General features: G+C 36.7%; 1 protein-coding gene across 3 annotated transcripts in view; it reads right to left on the reverse strand.

Annotated features, from left to right (window-relative positions):
* Positions 1 to 2,080: 2,080 nt before the first annotated feature.
* TET2 (tet methylcytosine dioxygenase 2) overlaps positions 2,081 to 22,590 on the reverse strand; it is a 136,108-nt gene continuing 115,598 nt past the window's right edge. For 2 of the 3 annotated variants that reach the window (XM_032860553.1, XM_032860544.1), the window contains 5 exons: positions 18,154 to 18,304; positions 15,999 to 16,088; positions 10,747 to 10,884; positions 7,815 to 8,169; positions 2,081 to 6,024 (listed from right to left, as the gene is read on the reverse strand). In XM_032860553.1, the coding sequence (XP_032716444.1) occupies positions 4,544 to 6,024; positions 7,815 to 8,169; positions 10,747 to 10,884; positions 15,999 to 16,088; positions 18,154 to 18,304 (2,215 nt within the window). In that variant the 3' untranslated portion in view covers positions 2,081 to 4,543. Of the gene's footprint in view, positions 6,025 to 7,814; positions 8,170 to 10,746; positions 10,885 to 15,998; positions 16,089 to 18,153; positions 18,305 to 22,590 lie in introns of those variants that run through there. The other variant, XM_032860562.1, reaches the window with a different exon arrangement.

A 22,590-nucleotide genomic window follows, 5' to 3' on the forward strand; every position in this document is an offset into this window, starting at 1 on the left:
CTATTTAAATCAAATCCCAGGGGGCAGGGGGGTGGTTCCTGGCTGGCTTAGTCAGGGAGTGTGCGACTCTTGATCTCAGGGTTGTAAGTTTCAGCCCCTCGTTGGGTGGAGAGATTCCTTAAAAAAATTTAAAAAAAACAAAACAAAACAAAACACGGGGCGCCTGGGTGGCTCAGTGGGTTAAGCCGCTGCCTTCGGCTCGGGTCATGATCTCAGGGTCCTGGGATCGAGCCCCGCATTGGGCTCTCTGCTCAGCAGGGAGCCTGCTTCCTCCTCTCTCTCTGCCTGCCTCTCTGCCTGCTTGTGATCTCTGTCAAATAAATAAATAAAATCTTTAAAAAAAAACAAAACAAAACAAAAACCCCAAAGTTGGCCCAAGTTGAATAGAGATAGAAATATGGGGAAAGGGAATTCCCTTGAGTTCTCTGGCAGTTTAGGACGGGCAGGGAGTGGGGAGGAATGTGGTGGTGGCTCCAGGTGGGAGGGAAGTGGCAGGGGGCAGGTTTGAAGGCTCGTGTAATCGTAGGAAGACTCATGTAATTGTAATCAGTGTTTAGTATCTCACGTTTCTAAAAAGTGTTTCCCACTGGTGCTGTGTGAGGGCTGACCAAGGGGAGGAGAGGAGGACAATCTAACTTGCGGCTCCCTGAAGCCACGTGACAGGGATGAGGACTGGCACATTTGTCTGGTGCCTCCTGGGCCACCTCTCCCCACTCCTCTTGCTTAACACCGCCTGCCTTTCAGATACATAGGAAGAGGAATCTTCCTTTAGGAGAGTGGATGTGAAGAGGGAGAGTGGTCTGTGAACCGGGCTGGCCTCAGATCGAAGCCACTGTGAGCTCAGCTCCGTGAACCTGCTGCATCTCGAGAAGCCCTCACAGGCCACACACCAGAAGAGACAACTGTTTAAGGTAGGTAGAAGTGCTGTCGCTCCGTCCCTAGTACTGGCTACACACACACAAAGTGCACAAGCTAAAGTGGGCTTGGGGGGGAAAAGTTGAATATATATAGGCTATTCCACTAGAGATAAATTTTGGCTTTAGTTATCCAGATATTACTTTAGGTACAGTTTAACAAATAACCATCTAAAAAGTATCTTTAAAAAGCAATTTCTTTTCATTCCCTTTGGCCTCACTGAAGTAGCAGTGGTTCAGGCAGTCAACAGAAACTTCAACAAGACAGTACTTAGAGTGCATTAAATAAATATAAATTTTATTAAAAACACTCACATAGCGTTATCAGGAATGATATAATAATAAACGCTTTCAAATAACCTGCATTCATAACATTACAATACTTACAGTATTTATAACCATCCTCAGGTTTTATAGACAAACCAAACATGAAAATGAAATGAAACTAAGTTTTTAAAAAAGCACAGAAAAATGCACACAGAGTTCATTATCTTAGTGTCAAACTGCAAAAATTTCCTACACAAGTTAACCACTAGCTTTAGAAGTGAACTGTACACCACTGTGCGTCAATCAAGATGAAAAATTCATTCAAGTAAAGTTGACACCACTCAGAAGCATTTTCAAGTATGGCTATATAGTTAACCTGATATTCCTATATAAGCAAATTGGAGATCTGCTTCCATTCATTCTAACTGAGGCAGGTTTGATATTTACAATTATAGATCTGATATTTACAATATGCCACTCAATTTCCTCTCCTTCTCCCTCCCTCCCTCCCTCCCTCCCTACCTCTCTCCAAAGCAAACCCCAAACTACACTTCTTGCTCTTGTTGGCCAGCAGTTTGACAAATGACAGTGGGTGACACAGAAACCAAATATTCATAGAGGGATGGCTGACTCAAAACCAACAGATGTGCCTGTAGTAGCCAAATATCTGGGGTGAGATACATGGTATATGCGAAATTTTTAAATCATGTGGTTTGACATATGCAAAGTAGACGTTTTTGAAATGTCTGTAAATTGGTCACAGCCAAAAACTGTGGGGCGATTTTTTAAAAAATCGAAAGCCTTGTTATAAAGACTTGACCAGTAAAACTCAAAAGGCCTCATTTAAGAATTTATTTGAAATGTCAGTAAGCACAAATGTACTCAGACCAAAATGTACAGTCGATTGCACGCCACACCCGTATGTGTTCTGCCTGCAGAGGGAAGTCATTGTGGCCCTCTACCGTATTGGCTACGGGATCAAAAACTCTGAAGAGTGTCAAGAGACTCTAGCCAACGGCCACTTGCCAAACTCCTGCCTTACAATCTTCCCTTTATCAACTCAGTGCATTCTATTTTCATGTAATTTATTTTTTCCTGCTTGAAACAGTCAAAAGATTTCCCCAAACTTTTAAAATACTTTTCTTTACAATAAAAAGAGCCAACAGATTTTTACAAAATTAGTTTTAGTTACATCAGGACATATGCAAGTAAAAATAGGAGGGATTCAAAATAAAAGGGTTAAATCCCTGAAAAAAGAATATAATTATTAACCTACAACAATTTTACATAAACACAGGTGACATGTTGGCATAAGGAGAACATGAGCTGAAATATCCCTGAATTTTTAGAACAAAAAGGTTGAAGTTCAAGTTATACTTGCTAAGAAATCAAGTATTGAAAAACAGGTATGCTTTTTTAATAATAATAATAACAATAATAAAAAGACTTGGAAAAAAATGATGGTACATGATGCTCTAAGCTTTCACTCTCAGTTCAATATCCTATTGCCAAACTAGTGTTGAGGTATATGACAAGTAGGAACATCACTCAAACCTTTAATGAATTCTTAGCTCACATTATGATATATTTGTAGCAGGCTGAGTAGCACCATCATGATGTGAATTCTGCTTCAAATCCATATATATATATATATATATATATATATACACACATATATATGTATATATTTAAATTTTTTTACAGTACTAAAATACTAAAGCATTGCGTTAAAAAAGTTTTGTTTACAATTTAATTTACTTACTATACATCTCTTTCACTTCTTTATACAAATTAATGATTTAAAACCACCACAGCAAACCAGCTGCCTGTTTTTTTCTTTTTAATTAACAGATTCACATGGAACTAACCCTGTTTATTCATCTTATGCAGGCATCAGTCTGCTCAATCTTCCTGGAAAAGAGGACACTTATGCTAAGAAATGACAACATCACAATATACAATTATCAACACAAAAGCAGACTGCCATTCGGTTTGCTGAAGAGAGTACAGATCCATAAAATAACATCAGCTTAAGTGAACTAGCTTTGTTAAATCTGTAGCATGTCGTTAATAATTACCTGCAGTTAAGAGAAAATTCCTAAAACTACATATTTGAGCAATGAACTTGTCATACAATGTTTTATAAAACTGTTTTACAGTATAGCATGTGAGATGAGCACCAGAAAACATGTGTTGTAGATTAATGTATTCCCTTGAATCCAGTAAGCCCCGTTGGGGATTTAACTGGCTATATTAAAAATGGACACATTGCTCATCAGCAGATGCATGGCTAAAAGCAAAAATATTTTAAAAGCTTTCCTTGTTTCCTTAAAAAAAAAAAATCAACTTTGCATTCTAAAATGAAAGTAAACTTTTTTTTTTTTTTTTAAACGTCTCAGTACCTTAGCATTGTTCAAGTTGTCAAAGCTTAGGTAGACAAAGTGCTTCTAAAACACCATTTAAAATATTTATACATATACGTGTGTGCACATATACATATGTGTATACATATATGTACATATATACGTTTATTGTCCTACAAGGACTTCACTGGATGAGCAAAATCCAGAGGCCTTTAAATGTCCACATTAAAAAAAAACAAAACAAAAAACCTCGTGTAAGAATAGGTAATTATGCTAAAAACTTGAATGAAAAGGTACCCCTATTATTCAAGGGCATTGGAGTACACTGATAGCATCTTGATGATATAAAGGCATTAAATTTTCAATTGTTAAAGACACCATTTTCTTAGCACCATTTCTTAGAACATCCGAACAAATTCAGTGTTTTGCTCTCTATTCATTTATGCTTCCTGTAGCTATTTTGATAAATAAAAGTTAATATTAAGATTACAGTAAAAACTGCATGTTAAAAAGCCATAATTCCAGTATTTCAGTACATTGTATATTCAGCACCAGATGGTATTTTAAAATTCCTGCCACTGTAATACTACAGTACTTGTTTGACTTGTGTTCCATGACTATGCAAACTTGGTATTATTAAAAGTGGTCACAGATGTGTAGAGTTCTAAGGGGGGAAAAAATCACATTTACATATCATCTCGTCCAATAATAGAACCAGTGTTTAAAAATGTAAATTGTGGAACACTTTCTTCCCCACCTTCTTTTTGCATAGAATGCTTTGGTCTTTTTGCCTAGATGCCATCTGCGACCACTTAGGAGTCAGTGGAAATTAAGTGCTATGGTAGGATGACCTCTTCTTTTGCTGGTGAGCTGAGGTTCCTCCCACCACATTTGTCATGAATCCTGTATCCTTTCCCCACTGCCCCCGTCATGAGAACTACACTACGGACAGGTTGGTTGTGGTCTTTTCAAATGAGGTACCCACCACAAGGGGTGACATCATATGTATCTGTTGTAAGGCCCTGTGACCCGAGTGAAGGCATATGGAGATGTAGTTACTGTGGAGTCTGTGGTCACGGACATGGTCCTTTCAGCAAGGGACTTGATAAAGCGCAGGTAAGTGGGCTCGGAAGGTTCATGCGGCTCAGTGGGTTCCCGTTTCACTTTTTTGCCGTGGGTTTTCTGAGGCACATAGTCCGGGCCATACTTTTCACACTCTTCCTCTTTCTCTCGGGCTTTTTCAGCCATTTTGGCTTCCCAGAGTGCCAAGCCATGTTTTGGCTCATTCATGCTCTTATGCTGGTAAAAGACAAGAGAGATCCTGGTGGGGTGATTCCTATTGGGATTCTTTAAAGGGGTGGTGGCATGAAGCTCGCGCTTGGCACACTCAATGAGAATTGACCCGTGAGTTGGAGCCACAGCCACTCCCCCAATGTCAGGATCTAGAAAGCTCTGCTCACTGTCTGACCAGACTTCATCATTGTCCTCGGTGGCAGATGGCTGCTTTTCCTGGTTACCAGCCTCCTGTAATTTGTGTAAGCCTTCTTGGACAGAAGCGGTTCTATCATGGCTAAGACCTGGAAGCATCTTAGAGAACCCATTAGCTGTGTGGGCAAGCATGTCATTTTCCTTGTTTTGGAGGTGCAGGGCATGGAGAGAGCTGTTGAACATGCCTGGAGCGGCGCCGTAGTTACGGATTATATGAGAAGATGGGGGATGCTCACCGTTCTTATAGTCTATGTTTGGATTGCTCAGATTGGGTGGTAATCTAGAGGCGGCGCCCATGAAGTGGCCATCCATCTCATGAGCGGAATAAGGAGGAAATGTCCCTACATGGTGTACATTTGTTTTAAGGGTACAACTGCTGAAGGCATCTCCCTGCATCGTTTGGTTTCCATAACCTAAGTACTTAGAAGAAAAATTCTGGCTATTTCCGAACCTTGGCTGGTAAAGTGTATGGATGGGTGGTAAATTTAGTTTAGAGAGCGGGTCTTGGTTTGGATACCTGTATAGATCCATGGGCTGAGACTGGGGAGAATAGGAACCCAGATACGGGGAGCAGTTATCCACCGATACATTTCCATTGCACTGATAGGATGGATATTGGTTATTCTGGTTGAGAAGCCCAGTGTAGGGATTCATGGGATTAGAAGAATTCAAATATGAACCTGTAGCTTGGGATGGTGTGGAATAGAGGTTCATAGGGCTGGCACCCCCATAAACATCTGAAGTGTGTGAAGAGCTCGGGTAAGCCTGGATCACTGGATTGGGCCGTCTCATGTACAGGCTGGCAGATCCAGAGGAAGAGTAGGAGTTGACGGGCTCTGACTGAGGGTTATTCGTCACTGGGTGATGCTGGGGCGGGTGCTGGGGGGGCTGCTTCTGTGGCTGTGGAGGTTGCTTCTGCAGCGGCGGGGGTGGGGGTGGGGGCGGGGGCTGCTGGGGCTGCTGCATGACTGGTCCTGAAAGTCGCAAAAGCTCTGTGGACAGGAGAGGAGAAAGCACACACATGTGACCAGTTATTATTTTACAGAAGCTAGCAAGGATGCTTAAATGGATTGGAGAACCCCGCTAAGATTATGCAATACCCATTAAACAAGGATAAGAGCAAAGTCAGGGTTCTGATCATTGTCCAGTGTGATTTTTTGTTTAAAGCATTAGATAAAACAGCAGATCTCTACAACAGTACAATTTGGTAAGTGAAGAAAAATGTCACAAACATCCATAAGCTGTTTCACTGAGAGCATCATGTTTTCTGGAGCTTCTGTGCGTCTGACGATGCCACACTCTCCCTGAAGTGCCCATCTCCCTCCATCCCACCTCCCTGCCCTTCCTGGGCGTAGTCCTCCCTTCCTCAAGGAAGCCTGCTCTGACCTCATCTCCTAGTGCATGTATAATACCCACTGCAGACATCAGTGAGATAGAAAAATGCATCATAATGTATAATAATTATGCATTTTTAGTCCTCTTCTCCCGCTGGTGCAAAGGAGTTCCTTGAAGGAAGGGCCCAGGTCTTATTTTACTTTATTTCTCCATTGCCTGGTGTGCAATAAAATTTGTTAAATAGTTGGAAGTAGCATAAAATTTGTTACAGAAGACAAATTTGTTCAGCAACGCTATTAGAAAAAGAATGACATTCACTGAAATACCCCAAGCATATCTTATATAATTGGCAAACCCTATCTACAGAGTTGTCAATAAAACTTTAATTTTCAGCTTTGTAAGTGAAAATTTTGTCATATGTCTGTTTCATGACCTCACTTAAAATTCTATATATAAGAAAAGAACAAATAAATGGAGCTGTAATGGCAGTCCTAAGCATTGAAATGATTATTACAGAGACCAGTTAGAAAAGACTGGAGGCAGAGTTCTGATTACACTTTGCAGCTAACTTAAAGGAGAGATTAAGGAGTGAATAGGATTTACTTCTCTTAGTGTAAGTCAGCCAATCAACACATTTTTGTTGAGAATCTTTAGCATATTATTCTAAATTATTTAGTTTCTCTAGGTTTTGAGATGAATTGGTAGGGGAATTTGACTTGGTGAAGATGGTTGGCTCTAAGCAAACTAGTAGACTAAACTTAAAAAATAAGCCTTTTTCTTTTGTTAATGGCCAGGCCAATGCCATCTGTAAGATGTGGATATGGACATTACATGGTATGGCTTTTTGTAGAAATTAATTGAAGACAAAAGCAAGGGGCTTTGACAATCTTCTCCTGCCCCTTCCCCATAATTCCTATTTTCAAACTTCTTATTTCAACAAATAATACTGTTTTAATTACCTAGGCTTAAAATGTTGAAATCAATCTTAAATTTTTCTTTTGTCTTCGTTCCAGTGTTTGGTCATCCATGAATTGAGAATCATTTTAGGAGCATTTGCTTCCATCATTTTTGCTATATCTTCATTGCTACCACCCAAACTCAAGCTTTTCTCTTGGTTTATTGCATCAATCTCCAATCTCATAGCTCCTCAGCCTCTAATCTGCCCCCCTGTCGCTGCTAGATTAACCCTAATTTCACCATATTACCTGCCTATCATAAAACTGCCATCTATTATAGAACAGAACCCAAACTTCTCCATTAAGCTGGGGTTCAGGGTGCCATATCTTATTACCATCTCCAAGAGCAAAGCCTGGTCCTTGGGACATCAGAGAAGATTTTGGTACAAAACTAAGACCATGATTGAATATAATCGTCTGAAATTACCGATACTCATTTCTAATATAAGTTTCAGATAACACAGGTGCACAATGCTTTACATTAAAGCTACCTGCCAACTGTTTCGCCTGGCTTGCATTTTCAGTCTGTTTTGTACGAGATGAGGCTGACTTTTCCTTTTCATTCTTATTTGCGCTGTTCTCCAGAGAGGAAAGCTTTTCAGCTGCAGCTTTCTTGGCTTCTAGTTTCCTTTGTCGGCATGTCTTGACTGGTTCTGCTAACATCCTGACTTTCCGCCGAAAAGAACTCAGCACCTGAATCGCACCATTTTGCTTCTTCTTCTCTTGAGCTTCCACACTCCCAAACTCATCCACATCAGAGACTTTGTAGAGAGGCAGAACATGCAGCTGCTCATCCTCAGGTTTTCCTCCAATTTCTCGATTGTCTTCTCTAGTGAGGGTGCATACCTGTAGGGAAATAAGACAGTACTGCTTCAGTTTCAGTCCAAAAGAAATTGTGTGTGTGTGTGTGTGTGTGTGTGTGTGTGTATGTATAATTTTCTCCCTGTCAGTATTTAGATTTGTGGTGGTGGTCTCCTGAACCAGATCAGTGACAGGCATATTACATGAATCACGTCTATCTGTTCTTAAGGGAGGTGCCATTAAAATGGTACAGGGAAAAGACAGTCCACGTTAACTTTTTTTTTTTCCCCTTTTCTTTTTTTGAGTCTATCAGGAACTGTTACCCATGGTAACTTTCTTCTTCACATATATTTCTGATTCTAGGAAGAACCAAAATGAAGCAATCTCCCACCTTTCACACTTGAAACATAAATGCAAAAGATGTGAAACCTCTTTAAGAAGAGGCTATAAGTTTCTTCCACCAAATGATTTCCTGTTTTGCTAGTTATCAGTCACCTAATCTCATACTTTTGTACACAAAGACATTTCACATCTTCCCCCACACCAGACTCTTAATTCTCCTTCATTGTGCTTAAGAAATTTCCACAAAATACCAAAGTGAAATCTAAATAATGTAAAATTGGGTCCCCTACGTGGCTCAGTTGGTTAAGCAACTGCCTCCAGCTCAGGTCATGATCCTGGAGTCCTGGCATCAAGTCCCACATCAGGCTCCCTGTTTGGTGGGGAGTCTACTTCTCCCTCTGACCTCTCCCCTCTCATGCTGTCAATCTCTCATTCTCTCTCAAATAAGTAAGTAAAATCTTAAAAAAAAATGTGAAATTGAAGATGTGGTTGCTATAGGGAATATATAACTCAACACTGTGTCTATTTTCCTCTTCTTTCTGTCTCTGTACTCGTTAAGACTAACTTACTATTGTTCCTCTCTTGTTTCTCTTCTAAGCTGTTGTACCATATGAGGGGCTGTTCCAAAAAGGGGAAAAGTCTACTTCTCTTGCTTTGCTAATTTAATGGTACTTTTTCTCTTTTGTTAGCCACAATCCTCTTGGTGTTGAGGAGAGGTTATTTGTTGGCTGTTAACATACTAGCTTTTAGTAATTTGTGTTTTTGGCTGATGCAGAAAACAATGTGATCATAGTCATTTAAAGTGCAGGTAAAATAAAATTACTGGAAGATACTCTTGAAAGGAATATGAACATAACAGACTTACCTTGACAGATAAATTTAACATGAGATGGGACTAAAACGAGGTTTTCACTTCCTGTACATAAAAGTCTTCCAAATCCACATCTTTTGAGCACCTATCACCTTTTCTCACATGTTTGTCCCTACTCCATTCTTCTTACCTAGTGTTGCTTTTCTTTCTACCTTGTGAAAACCATGACCTGTTAGACGCAAAGTCCCCTTTACGCGGAACCCTAATCATCTCTGTCTTCTCTCCATCACCTTGCTAGAGAAACATGGCTATGTTTAGACCTACTATGGCTCTGATTATCATTTATTTCTTCTTCCCCAAATCTAGCCTAGCCTTCTAATAGTGAGCAAGTGTACAACACATGATTAATGATGATTTCAGATATTGTGGATGATAAGCCTCATTGTTGGCCCTCCTGGGTCAGAAGTCTGCAAGCCAAACTGTCTCACAGCCGGTTTCTGCATGGCCAGTGAATTGAGTGTTTTTTGCATTTTTAATTAAAAAAAAAAAACCCAAAACAAAGAATGTGGTCTAAGATATTATATAAGCCTAAAATATTTACTATCTTTCCTTTAATAAAAAAAAAAAAAAAAAAAAACCTTCTGACATCTGTTTAAACCATTAAACCAATACCTTTTCTGCCTCTCAAAAACTTCATACCAGGTTCCGTGAATTACTTCCACTATTGCTAACCACCTCCCTGGGTTCTTCTCTACCCTAGACTATGACTGCTCTCTGTATTCTATTTTTCAACTCAAGTCTCATTGGTCATCTTTCTCAACTACACTATTATATCCATGTTGATGACTCACTAGGTGGATTAGTTTATAATTTCTTCACTTGAACTTTTTCATTCTTTATCTCCACTCTGGTTTCTCTCTCTCCATGCAAGGCCACGCCCATACTCATTTTCTCCACTTACCAAAACCTCCAATTATACAGCCCAATCCACTTCACCCACTATACTATGTAGTTATAGTGGGCTCTTTTGTACTTTGAATTTTCTACAGTAGTTACTGTGCCACAGATGATGCATGTTTCATTTGCTCTTCTCTCTGCAAGGTGGACTGGTGCCTTGGCTTGTATATGGCTTTTTACTATACTGATTATAACCTACCAGATACCTGACACTGAATTTTGAAGACTTTTGGTAGCTAATGGTAGCTGGCAACGCATAGTCACTGGTTTAATTAGCATCAGCATTTCCATGATTTTCCTGTGCTTGTCAGCAGATTTCCAGTAATATGCCAACCCATTATGAGAGAACTAGATATGCCAAATATGGTCACCTTTGCAACAGCAACTCATTCATGAAAACACTTGTGCAATGACACCTGCAGAGAACATGTTACTCTAATCACATGCTTCTAACTTCCAGCTTTCCACTGTTTCACAGGATGTGCTGCTAACCTGTTCTGTGCCCCACTTACCAATGTGCTGCCATTCTGCATGTTGTGTAAGTCCCTGTGGGCGTGAGCACAGAAGTCCAAACATGCAGTGACCCCTGAGAATGGCCGGCCTTCCTTCAGACCCAGTCGGCACTCTGGTGCTCTGTGTTCATATTCAATCTGAAAAATAAAAGCGTGTGTGTGAATGGGGATGTACTTAGGCATCTGAAATTCTCAGGCATATATTTGAGAAAAAAGTGTAAGACCTGTGCACTGAAAAGGTCAAAAAGACTCCTTAGTATTTTGTCTATTAAGAACTTTAAAAAAATGTTGCATATTTTATATCTGGAAATACAGTGGAATGACACAAAACTCTGATCTTTTGGTATATAATGGTATGTTGGGAGGTATGTGTGTATATGCCAATATCACTATCTTGATTACTAGTAAATATGGATCTTTAGTAATCTTAAAATCAGGGAGTAGAAATCATCAAATTCTGATCTTTTTTGAAAATTCTCTATTCTAAATCCTTTGCATTTCTATCTCTATATTTTAGAATATCGATTCCTTCAAAACACTTGGCAATGTTTTGACAGATAAGGTACTGAATCCATTGATTGACTTGGGGAAAACTGACATTTTAAAAATATTTAGTCCTGTGATCCATAAACACAGTATATCTTTCCAGTTTGGGTCTTTTTAAATTTCAGCAAGTTTGTAGTTTTCAGTGCACAGGTCTTGTACATTTTTGTAAAATGTCAAATTTTTATGCCCAAGAATTTCATGTACTTGATTTTGCTTTTACTTTTGAGAGTTGTTTTTACTGGGGAGAGATTTCTAGGTTGACAGTTTTTTTCTCTTTCAGTACTTAAAAGATGTTTCTCCTCCTTTTTTCTTACATTTTTCTCTGATGAGAAGTTTAACTTTAGAAATGAAACTTTACAAAATCAAGGAACAAAGCCAGGGAAGAGCATTTAGAAATGAGAAATGAGGATAATATATTCAGTTGGGGGAGGAGATAAAAATCAAATGGTAGGTTTTGACAGCATCCATAAATTTAACAGGTCTTCCCCTGTACTGTGTGGAAAGATCACAAGGCTATGTTTTGGATCTCTAAACCATATTAAAACATATGGATGAACATTACTAATAGGAACTACCATGCAATACAGAAAACACCTTATCCATTCACAGCTATTGACTGATTTAATTTAGGTAGATCTTATATCTATTTTTTACGTTTTTTTTTTTAATGTATGAGTATATGTATGTATTTAAATTTTTAATTTTTTTTCCTTTTCAATTTTTTATTTAAATTGTAGTTAACATAGATGGTAAAATTGGTTTCAGGAGTAGACTTTAATGATTCATCACTTACATATAACATATAACATCCAGTGCTCATCACAAGTGCCGTCCTTAATACCCATCACCCATTTAGTACACTGCCCACCCACTTCCTTCCATCAACCCTGTATGTTCTCTATAGTTAAGAGTCTCTTATGGATTGCTTCTCTCTTTTTTTCCCCTTCCCATATGTTTATCTGTTTTGTTTTTTAAACTCCACATACGAGTGAAATCATAAGGTATTTGTCTTTCTCTGACTTATTTTGCTTAGCCTAATACACTCTAGCTCCATTCACATCACTGCAAATGGCAAGATTTCATTCTTTTTGATGGCTGAGTAATATCCCATTATGTGCACACATTTATATTTTATGGTAAGAATGCATAACATGAGATCGACCATTAAACAAAGTTTTAAGTGTCCAATACATTATTGTTGACTGTAGATGCACATGTTGCAAAGCAGATCTGTAGAGCTTATTCATCTTGCTTAAATGAAACTGCCCATTTTTCAGTACGTTTATTCATATACAAATACTGAAACACACCTAACGAGTCATATCGAATCATCTTGTTATAACTAAATTTGGGGTACTGTTGTATTTTGGATATTCTAGGTTTAGGTAATGCATAAAATACTCCAAACATAATGTAACTGGGTAGAATATCAATGCTTAGAAAATCACATGTGTATGACACCATCTATAATAAAAATAAAAGGAGTAGAGTGAAAAGAACATTAATGCTTTGTTATTCTGTCCTCTTTCCCCGCTAAAGCCATTTGATTAATAGCACCTATAAAAAAAATTTATTCAACAGAAAATGGTCAAACCTGAAATCTAGCAACACAGATTTTATTCATTTTCTTTTTATAGCTTGATATATTGTATTTCTCACTCAGAATTATTTTACAACAGTACCAAAGCATTCCATAGATTTTTCTGTGATACTTACCAAAGTAGATAAGGTTGTAAAATAACAGTATTACTCCAACTACTATTAACAGCATCTAAAATATTTTTCATAGACAACGTATACATTTCTAAAAACCTAAGTTGTGACATGAAACAACTTTATAAACAGATCATTATTTAATTTGCCTCTTTTGCTCCCACTTAAAAAAGAAAGGGTTGAGGTTTGAGGAAAGTGTTAAAAGTCCATAATTGAAACAAGAGTAGCTAAATCATTAAATTAGTATTGGTCTCCCCATCTGTCTCTGTTATGTAGGCTAATCTAATCCCTTTAGTCTTTAATGTCATTAAATGACAACTGTTTGCTAAACACACTCTTCTTCATACTTCCTTGTACCCCCTACTGCTGTGTTCTCCTCTCTGGCTACCTTCATCACTTCCAGCTTTCCTCCATCTATCAGTCTCTCTCTTTCCCTTAAATCTTTAACTTCTTTTACTATATTGTGCCTACCCCCAGCATTTACTTTACTGGTTTCTCATCTTCCACTCCTAAAATGTCCATGTGTTCCAGAATGCCATTAGTAGCCCCTTCTCTTTATAATCTCCACTTTGAAAAACTGTATTCACTCCTATGTATTCAGTTTCAACTACTTGCATTTTGACAAGTCTCAAATCTACAGTGCTAGTTTGGATTTTTCTCCTGATTTTCTATCCAATTATTCCAGAATTATGTCAAACATAGTTGTCCAAAATGAAATGTATCATTTCCCCTTTTTGACCCCAAACTTACTTTTCCTCATTGACTCCAAATTCTAAATAGAACCATCTGTCCAAGCCGGAAATTTGGTGAATCCTGAACTTCCCCCTTTTGCTTATCCTCAAATCCAATCAGTCACTAAGTTCTATAAGTTCTACCTCAAATATTTCACACACTTTATTTTCTTTATTCTATCACTACTGCCATCTCTTTAGGACTTTAACATCTCTTGCTCAATGACTATACTAGCTTACTTCTCTGATTTAATCTTATGCTAATGTACGTTGTATTTTAATTTGGCTTGTTTGGTGAACTATATTTATTTATTTTACACTTTTTTGTATTATGTCACCACATCGTACTTCATTAGTTCTTTTTTTTATTGTGTCATGTTAGTCACCATACAATACATAATTAGTTTTTGTTTTTGTGTTTTTTTAACTACAAAGCTGTGATCACCAAGACAGCATGGCACTGGGATAAAAACAGACACATATACAGTGGAAAAAAGACAGTCTCTTCAGTAAATGGTGCTGGGAAAATTGGACAGCTATGTGTAGAAGAATGAAACTCAACCATTCTCTTACACTATACACAAAGATAAACTCGAAATGGATAAAAGACCTCAACGTGAGGCAGGAATCCATCAGAATCCTAGAGGAGAACATAGGCAGTAACCTCTTCCACATAGGCCACAGCAACTTCTTTCAAGATATGTCTCCAAAGACAAAGGAAATCAAAGTGAAGATGAACTTTTGGGACTTCATCAAGATCAAAAGCTTCTGCACAGCAAAGGGAACAGTCAACAAAACAAAGAGACAACCCACAGAATGGAAGAAGATATTTACAAATGACAGTACAGACAAAGGGCTGATATCCAACATCTATAAAGAACTCCTCAAAGTCAACACACACAAAACATAATCATGTCAAAAAATGGGCAAAAGACATGAACAGACACTTCTCCAAAGAAGACATACAAATGGCTAACAGACACATGAAAAAAATGTTCATCACTAGCCATCAGGGAGATTCACATCAAAACCACATTGAGATACCACCTTATACCAGATAGAATGGCTAAAATTAACAAGACTGTAAACAATATGTGTTGGAGAGGATGTGGAGAAAGGGGAACCCTCTTACACTGTTGGTGGGAATGCAAGTTGGTGCAGCCACTTTGGAAAACAGTGTGGAGAGTACTCAAGAAATTAAATATAGAGCTACCCTATGACCCTGCAATTGTACATCATTAGTTTTTGATGCAGTGTTCTTTATAAATTAAATCACCCTCCTCTGCCCCCAACACACACTTAAAATACCCCAATGGTAGCCTTCTTAAGTACAGGGTCAAGTTCAAAGATTTTTATATGGTCTCCAAGGCCATTTGTGACCTTAATTCTTAATTCTCTACTTTCAGGGAGAACGTTTTTGTTCCTTCAGAAATGTGCATACCTCTATTTCAATTGTTAACATATTATTCTATAATTGCTATTTTACATATCTCTGTCTCCTCTAAAGAAGGAACTGCTTAAAGACAGAAACCCTACATTGTTTACCTTTATGTCCACAGTGACTAAATATTTAGTTTATAACATAAATATGTATATATTTAATATATATAACATATATTAAATATGATATCTAGCTTATCCATTTAATGCTCCTGTTGTTGATGTTATAATGACAGGGAAGACTTCACAGTTTTTTTTTTCCCCTTCATGAGCATTTCTGAACAAATCACCTAGCCTTCCAAATAGGTACAGTCTACAACACACCCAAAAAATAGGAAAAAGATGTTTTTGCTTGGTTCATGGAGCCAAGGCCAATTAAAAAGAAGAGAATCCAGCAAAATCTGACATTTTTGGACATTTCTATGTACACTTACAAAGCAGTACACTCACAGCTTAATATATATAGACATATATGTGAAAAGTTAATAGGTGGTTAGAGCCTATAGTTTGCGCCACATAATTTTAATTAACCACCAAAGTCTGATTACAGAAGAGATATGAAAATAAGATTAGTGGATAGAACAGCTTGTGAGACTTAAAAGCTCATTATCTTTACAGATTAAAGGACCAAAAATATGCTCTTTTGGATGATATAATTCTTATGTACCAGAAACAGAACACTGTGGGTTCTCTAATTGGGAAGAGGAAAAATTAGAAAAATAAAGGAAAATCATTGCTTCAAAAATAATTTTGGAAATAGGTAGGTCATCAATAATAAGTAAACTGTTCCAGTCATTGTCAATGATTTTTTTATAAACTTACCTGATTATTATATGCATCAGGTGCAAGTTTCTTGTATGTTGGTGCCATAAGAGTGGACAGGTTTTGTAAATGAGACTCCAGTTTCTCTTCCTGTATAAAATGAATAATTCTATGTATTAAATCCTAAATCCTTTCCATATGTAAGAGAGGCTATCAGTTAATTTTTCTCACTACATCTTAGATCAAAATGAGAATAGTGTCTTTCTTATTAAAGTTCCTTAACACAATTATTTCTAAGTAAAAAGTATAAACCATACATCATCTATTTTTGTATGTGTTATTAGAATGTCTAGCTCTTTGGTGTTTTTATATTAATCAATTTTGTACTCCCCATGTAGATATTTGGCATTTTATAAATATAAGACTATGCTAGTAGTAGGATAAGGAGAATGAAGCCATATGGTTTTAAAGAGGTCACATTCTCCACTCCTTCTCCAGTCATCTGCCATGGAAGATGAGCTATTGAAAGGATTTGTTTGGTTCATCTATTTTCAATCTTTGTATTTTTAAATGTTTATAAAAATAGCATTCAAAATTTGAAAAGATCTTTCCACTGAACTAAAAGTTAGTAGATGCTTCACATATGGATAAAACTCTCAGAACTAGAAATGTTGAGAGTTTATATGCAGAACTTTGTAAAGTTTACTTTAAAGGAAAAATGTTCAGTTACACTCCTTTCTTCCTCCCTACAAAAAAAAAGATTTTCTAGGTAAGATACTTGTAAAATGGTAGGTGATAATACCTAGTTATTCCATTCATATTTAGAAGTTCTCATTTCACAGTAACATTTTTTTTTTCTCCAAAACCTTAAAAGATGTAACTACCTGGAAGAGTTATACTTATTTATAATTTAGAAGGTGAGGAGGTTTCTAAGCCAACCTCTCCTACCTACCTGAGGGAGGATGTTCCTAGCTATCCCTTGGATTTGCTTTATGTTAAATCTAGTAAAAGCGATAAACATTTATAAAAAAGTAGTAAAAAAGCTCTGCAGTGTGGAAAATTAAAGTGGATCATCAGCTATGTAAAATTGCTACACTTCATTAGGCTTATTGTTTGTATTTTTTTCTTATGAAGAGGGATATGTAGCCCATTCACTATAGTTTATTAAAAATACAATACTGTGTGGGGCGCCTGGGTGGCTCTGTGGGTTAAGCCTCTGCCTTCGGCTCGGGTCATGATCTCGGGGTCCTGGGATCGAGCCCCACATCGGGCTCTCTGCTCAGCGGGGAGCCTGCTTTTCCCTCTCTCTCTGCCTGCCTCTGCCTACTTGTGATCTCTGTCTCTCTGTCAAATAAATAAAATCTTTAAAAAAAAAATACAATCCTGTGAAAAAAATTTTATCATCTCTTCAAGAGTTTTTGTACTTTACTAAATTTCCACTTACTATTATAGTCACAAATAATAACACTAGCACATTTTTCATTTAGAGGGACATATCAATAATATATATAGTATAACTGTATTTCAATTGCACTTAAAGTTTGAAAAGATAATTATAAGGTTCACAGAGTCACTAAAAATTTGGTCATATCTAAATGGTAAGCATTCAGGGGTTTTTTGATTATTCAATTAGCATACACTAAAAGCTATACCCAAAAGTTGTTAAAATTGATATCCATTTATAAGTTATATTTTGAGAAATATATAATATCAATTAAAATTTTATATTAATATCTAAATATGTTTTAGTTACTTGAATGCATTCATTATGATAACTTTATCAAATATCATGGTATGACAATGTGATGAGAAATGGTCTTTATTGAATGGGATAGTGATGAACATGACTTCTGCAACTCAGGTTTGAGAAAAATGAAAGTTTTAACAATGAAATGTTAATACTTGGTTTTAATACCAAAGTGATGGCTGCTTAACATAAAAGTTAACAGTTAACATAAAAGGTAAGTACAAAAGGCCATAGGTTTGAGTAGTTTATGTTCAGACTTTACTACTTTGGTATCACATAGTTATTATTATGCTAATTTTATCAAATATATAATGTATATCTACAGTTCAGCTAAAATTTTGATGTACCTCTGAGATGAAATTCTCTATGTTAGTGAGAATTTAACAGAGTATGTTATACTGTTTACTTCATCTGTACTCATCAATTCTCCATGAAAATCAGAGATTATATATCAAGAAGTAAACAAACCTCTTTTGGGTCATCCCCAAGCAGCTTAAATTTTCTTGGGATCTTGCTTCTGGCAAATTTACATCCATTGTAGTACATGCTCCATGAACAACCAAAAGAAAAGGAGGCACCACAGGTCTCAGGATCCAGCCCTTGACAGGCACAGGTTCTCCTGAGGAATCAAAGGACCAAGTTCATAGATAACGATATCGAACATTTCTCTAGGCTACCAATCTTGTATTCTGGATGTCTGCATGCAAAAACGAGTGCAAATTAGTTTTAACAGAAGTTTATTTTAAGCTTGCCATAACTACATCAGAAAAGAACCATTTTAACTCATTTTAAAACAAACCAATTTAAACAAACTTTTTACTATAGCATAATACATAGAAATTTTACAGCTTACAAATGCTCACCAAACCCCCCCGCAAAAACACAAATAAGACCCAGAGTAAGAAACAAATATATACTATCAACTATAGTCTCCATGTTATATATTAAATTCACAGACCTTATTCATTTTATTTATTTAAGATTTTATTTATTTGACAGAGAAGACAGAGAGAGAGGAACTACAAGCAGGGGGAGAGGGAGAATCAGGCTTCCCACTGAGCAGGGAGCCCAATGTGGGGCTCTATCCCAGGACCCTGGGATCATGACCTGAGCTGAAGGGAGATGCTTAATGACAGAGCCACCCAGGCATCCCTCCTTATTCATTTTATTTTATTTTTTTAAAAAAGATTTTTTTTTAATTTTACTTTTTATAAACATATATTTTATTCCCCAGGGGTACAGGTCTGTGAATCGCCAGGTTTACACACTTCACAGCACTCACCACAGCACATACAAGATTGTACACTTCTATAAACCTTTCCCTATTTCCCTTACCCCCAAGCCTCCCAACCACCTTATTTTTTAAGTTATTTTTTAAAGATTTATTTATTGGAGAGGGAGAGCAAGAGAGCGAGCACACAAGTTGGGGGAGGGGCAGGAGGTAGGGAGAGGAAGAGGGAAACAATCCCAAGGAGACTTCATGGTGAGTGTGCAGAGCCCCATGTGGGGTTCAATTTCATGACCCGTGAGATCATAACCTGACAGAAACCAAGAGTCGGATGCTCAACGGACTGACCACTCAGGTGCCCTCACAATCCCTTCTCTACTGTTTCAGAGTTCAACTTTTTTTGTTTCTTTTTTTGATTCCATGTAAAAGTGGAATCGTGCAGTATTTGTCTTTCTCTGTCTGGCTTATTTCACTTAGCACAGTGTCCTCTAGGTTCACCCATGTTGTTACAAATGACAAGATTCCACCTCCCTTTTTAGGCTGAATAACAACTTTTTTCCCCTCTCCCTCCATAATACATTTTCTTTATCCACTCACCACTGGTGGACACGTAGGTTGTCTTTACACCTTGGTTATTATGAATAATGCTGCTATGAACACTGAAGTGCAAAAATCTCTGAGATAATTATTTCATTTCCTTTGGATATATACTTAGAAGTGGGATTGCTGGGTCATATGGAAGTTCTATTAGTAACTTTTTGAGGAATCTCTATACTATTTTCCATAGCAGTTCTTTTTTTTTTTTTTTTTTTTTTTTTTTTTTTTTTTTTTTTTTTTTTTTGACAGAGATCACAGGCAGGCAGAGAGGCAGGCAGAGAGAGAGAGGAAGGAAAGTAGGCTCCTTGCTGAACAGAGAGCCCGATGCGGGGCTCGATCCCAGGACCCTGGGATCATGACCTGAGCCGAAAGCAGAGGCTTTAACCCACTGAGCCACCCAGGGGCCCCTTCCATAGCAGTTCTAAGAGTTTATGCTCTAATAGGATTTTTCTTTTCTCCACTTTCGTATTAACATTCTCGTCTTTTTGGTATTAGATAACCTAACAGGGTCAGGTGATAGGAGATATCTCAACTGTGGTTTTGATTTATATTTCCTCAATGATTAGTGGTGTTGAACACCCTTTCATGTACCTGTTTGCCATCTGCATGCATTCTCTATAAAAATGTCTGCTTAGGCCGTTTACCCGATTTTTTTTTTCTATTGAGTTTTATAGATTTCTTGTGTATTTGGGATATTAACCTCTTTTAGATACGTTATTTGCAAATATTTTCTCCCATTTAGTAGATTGCCTCTTCATTTTGTTGATGGTTTCTTCTACTGTTCAGTTTTTGGTTTGCTGTAGTCCTATTTATTTTGCTTTTGGTGCCTTTGCTTTTGGAATGCAAAAAAAAAAAACAAACAAACAAAAAAAAAACCAACAACCAAAAAAAACCCCAAAAACATTGTTAAGATCAGTTCCAAGAAGTTTACCCCTATGTTTTTTCTGGCAGTTTTAGTTTCAGGTTTTGTGTTCAAAACTTAGGTCCACTTTGAGTTTTGTGTATAGTGTAAGAGAGGCCTGGTTTCATTCTTATAGGTATGATCCCTCCTTTTCTCAATACCACTTATTGAAGAAATGATCCTTCCCCCATTGTACAGTTTTGGTTATTAAAAAAATTTTTTTTACCATATTTGCATACATGTATTTGTTGGTTCTGCATTTTGCTCCATTAATCTGTTTTGTCGTCAGTACCATATTGTTTTAATTACTATAGCTTTGTGATATAGTTTGAAATCAGGAAATATGATGACTCTAACTTTGTTTTTCATTCTCAAGACTGCTTTCACTATTGGGGTCATTTGTGACTCCATATAAATTTAAGATTATTTTTTTCTATTAGCATGAAAAATGCCATTGGAATTTTGATAGGGATTGCACTGAATTTGCAGATTGCTTTGGGTACTGTGGGAATGTTTACAATATTGATTCTTCCAGTCCATGAACATAGACCATCTTTACAATTATTTGTGTCTTTTTTTCTTTCATCAGTCTTTTTTTGAGACATCAATCTTTTGTGTTTTTCAGTACACGGATTTTTCATCTCCTTGCTTAAATTTATTGCTAGGTATTTTGTTTCTTTTGTAAATGGGATTATTTCCTTACTTTCTCTGTTAGTTCACTGTTAGTATACAGAAACACAACCAATTTTTGTATATGGATGTATCCTGCAACTTTACTGAATTTGTTTATTAGTTCTAACACTTTTTGGAGTCTTTAGAATTTTCTGTACGTAAGTTATCTGCAAATAGTGATAGCTTTTCTTTTTTCCTTTCTGATTTGGATCCCCTTTATTTTGTTTTCTTGCCTGATTGTTCTATCTAGTATTTCAAATAACATATTGAATGAAAGATTTTAAAGTAGGCCTTTTTTTGTATTGTTCTTGATCTTAGAGAGCTGTTCATCACTGAGAATGATGTTAGCTGTGGCTTACTCATATATGGCCTTTATTATGTTGAGGTACCTTCCTTCTATACTCAGTTGTTATTATGGAAAGATGTTGAACTTTGTCATATACTTTTTTCTGGACTTCATGAATGATCATAACATTTTTATGCTTAATTTTGTTCACGTGGAATATTGCGTTGATTGGGAATATTGAACTATTCTTACAACCGTGGAGTAAATCCCACTTGATCATAGTATATGCTCCTTTTAATGTACTATTGGGCTTGGTTTGCTAATACTATGTTGAAAGTTTTTGCATTTAACTTTTCATCAGGGATACTGGCAGATAATTTTCTTTTTTTGGGGTGTCTGTCTGGTTTTGATATAATTATAACGCTGGGCTTGTAAAATGAGTTTGGAAGTAATTCCTTTTCTTCAAGTTTTCAAAAGAGTTTGAGAAGGATTGCTAACACATCTTCAGATGTTTTGTAGAAATAACCACTAAAGCCATCTGATCCCAGGCTTTTCTTTGTTGGGAGATTTTTGATTACTGACTCGATCTCCTTACTAGTAATTGGTCTATTCAGATTTTCTATTTCTTCATGATTCAGTCTTGGTAAGTTGAATGTGTCTAGGAATTTAGCCACTTTCTCTAGGTTGTTCAACCTGTGGATGTACAATCGTTTATAGTATTTGTTTTAACATTTTATATTTGTGTGGTATCTATTGAAATGCCTTCTCTTTCATTTGTAGTTGTATTTCTTTGAGTCCCTCCTTTTTTCTTGGTAAAAAGGTTTACTATTTTGTTTATATTTTCAAAAAAGTAACTTAGTTTCATTCATCTCTTCTATTGTGTTTTTAGTCTCTATTTCATTTATTTCCACTCCGATTCTTGTTATTTCCTTCCTTCTGCTAACTTTAGGCTTTGTTGGTTCATTAGGTTCCCTGAGGTGTAAAGTTAGGTTGTTTATTTGAAAATTTTCTTTCTTTTTTTTAATGTTGATATTTATTATTATGAAGTCTTTTAAAACTGCTTTTGCTATAGTCCATAAATTTTGGTATATTTGTTTCAAGATTTTTTGTTGTTGTTGTTATTTCTTGAATAAGCTTTCTGCACCTCTCTCTTTTGTTTCCTTCTAGGACCTTTATATTGTGTATATTGGTCCTCTTAGGGTGTCCCATAAATTCCTTAAG

Source organism: Lontra canadensis, unplaced genomic scaffold (genome assembly GCF_010015895.1).
Source record: "Lontra canadensis isolate GAN:19392208 unplaced genomic scaffold, GSC_riverotter_1.0 scaffold1, whole genome shotgun sequence".
NCBI classification, from domain to species: Eukaryota; Metazoa; Chordata; class Mammalia; order Carnivora; family Mustelidae; genus Lontra; species Lontra canadensis.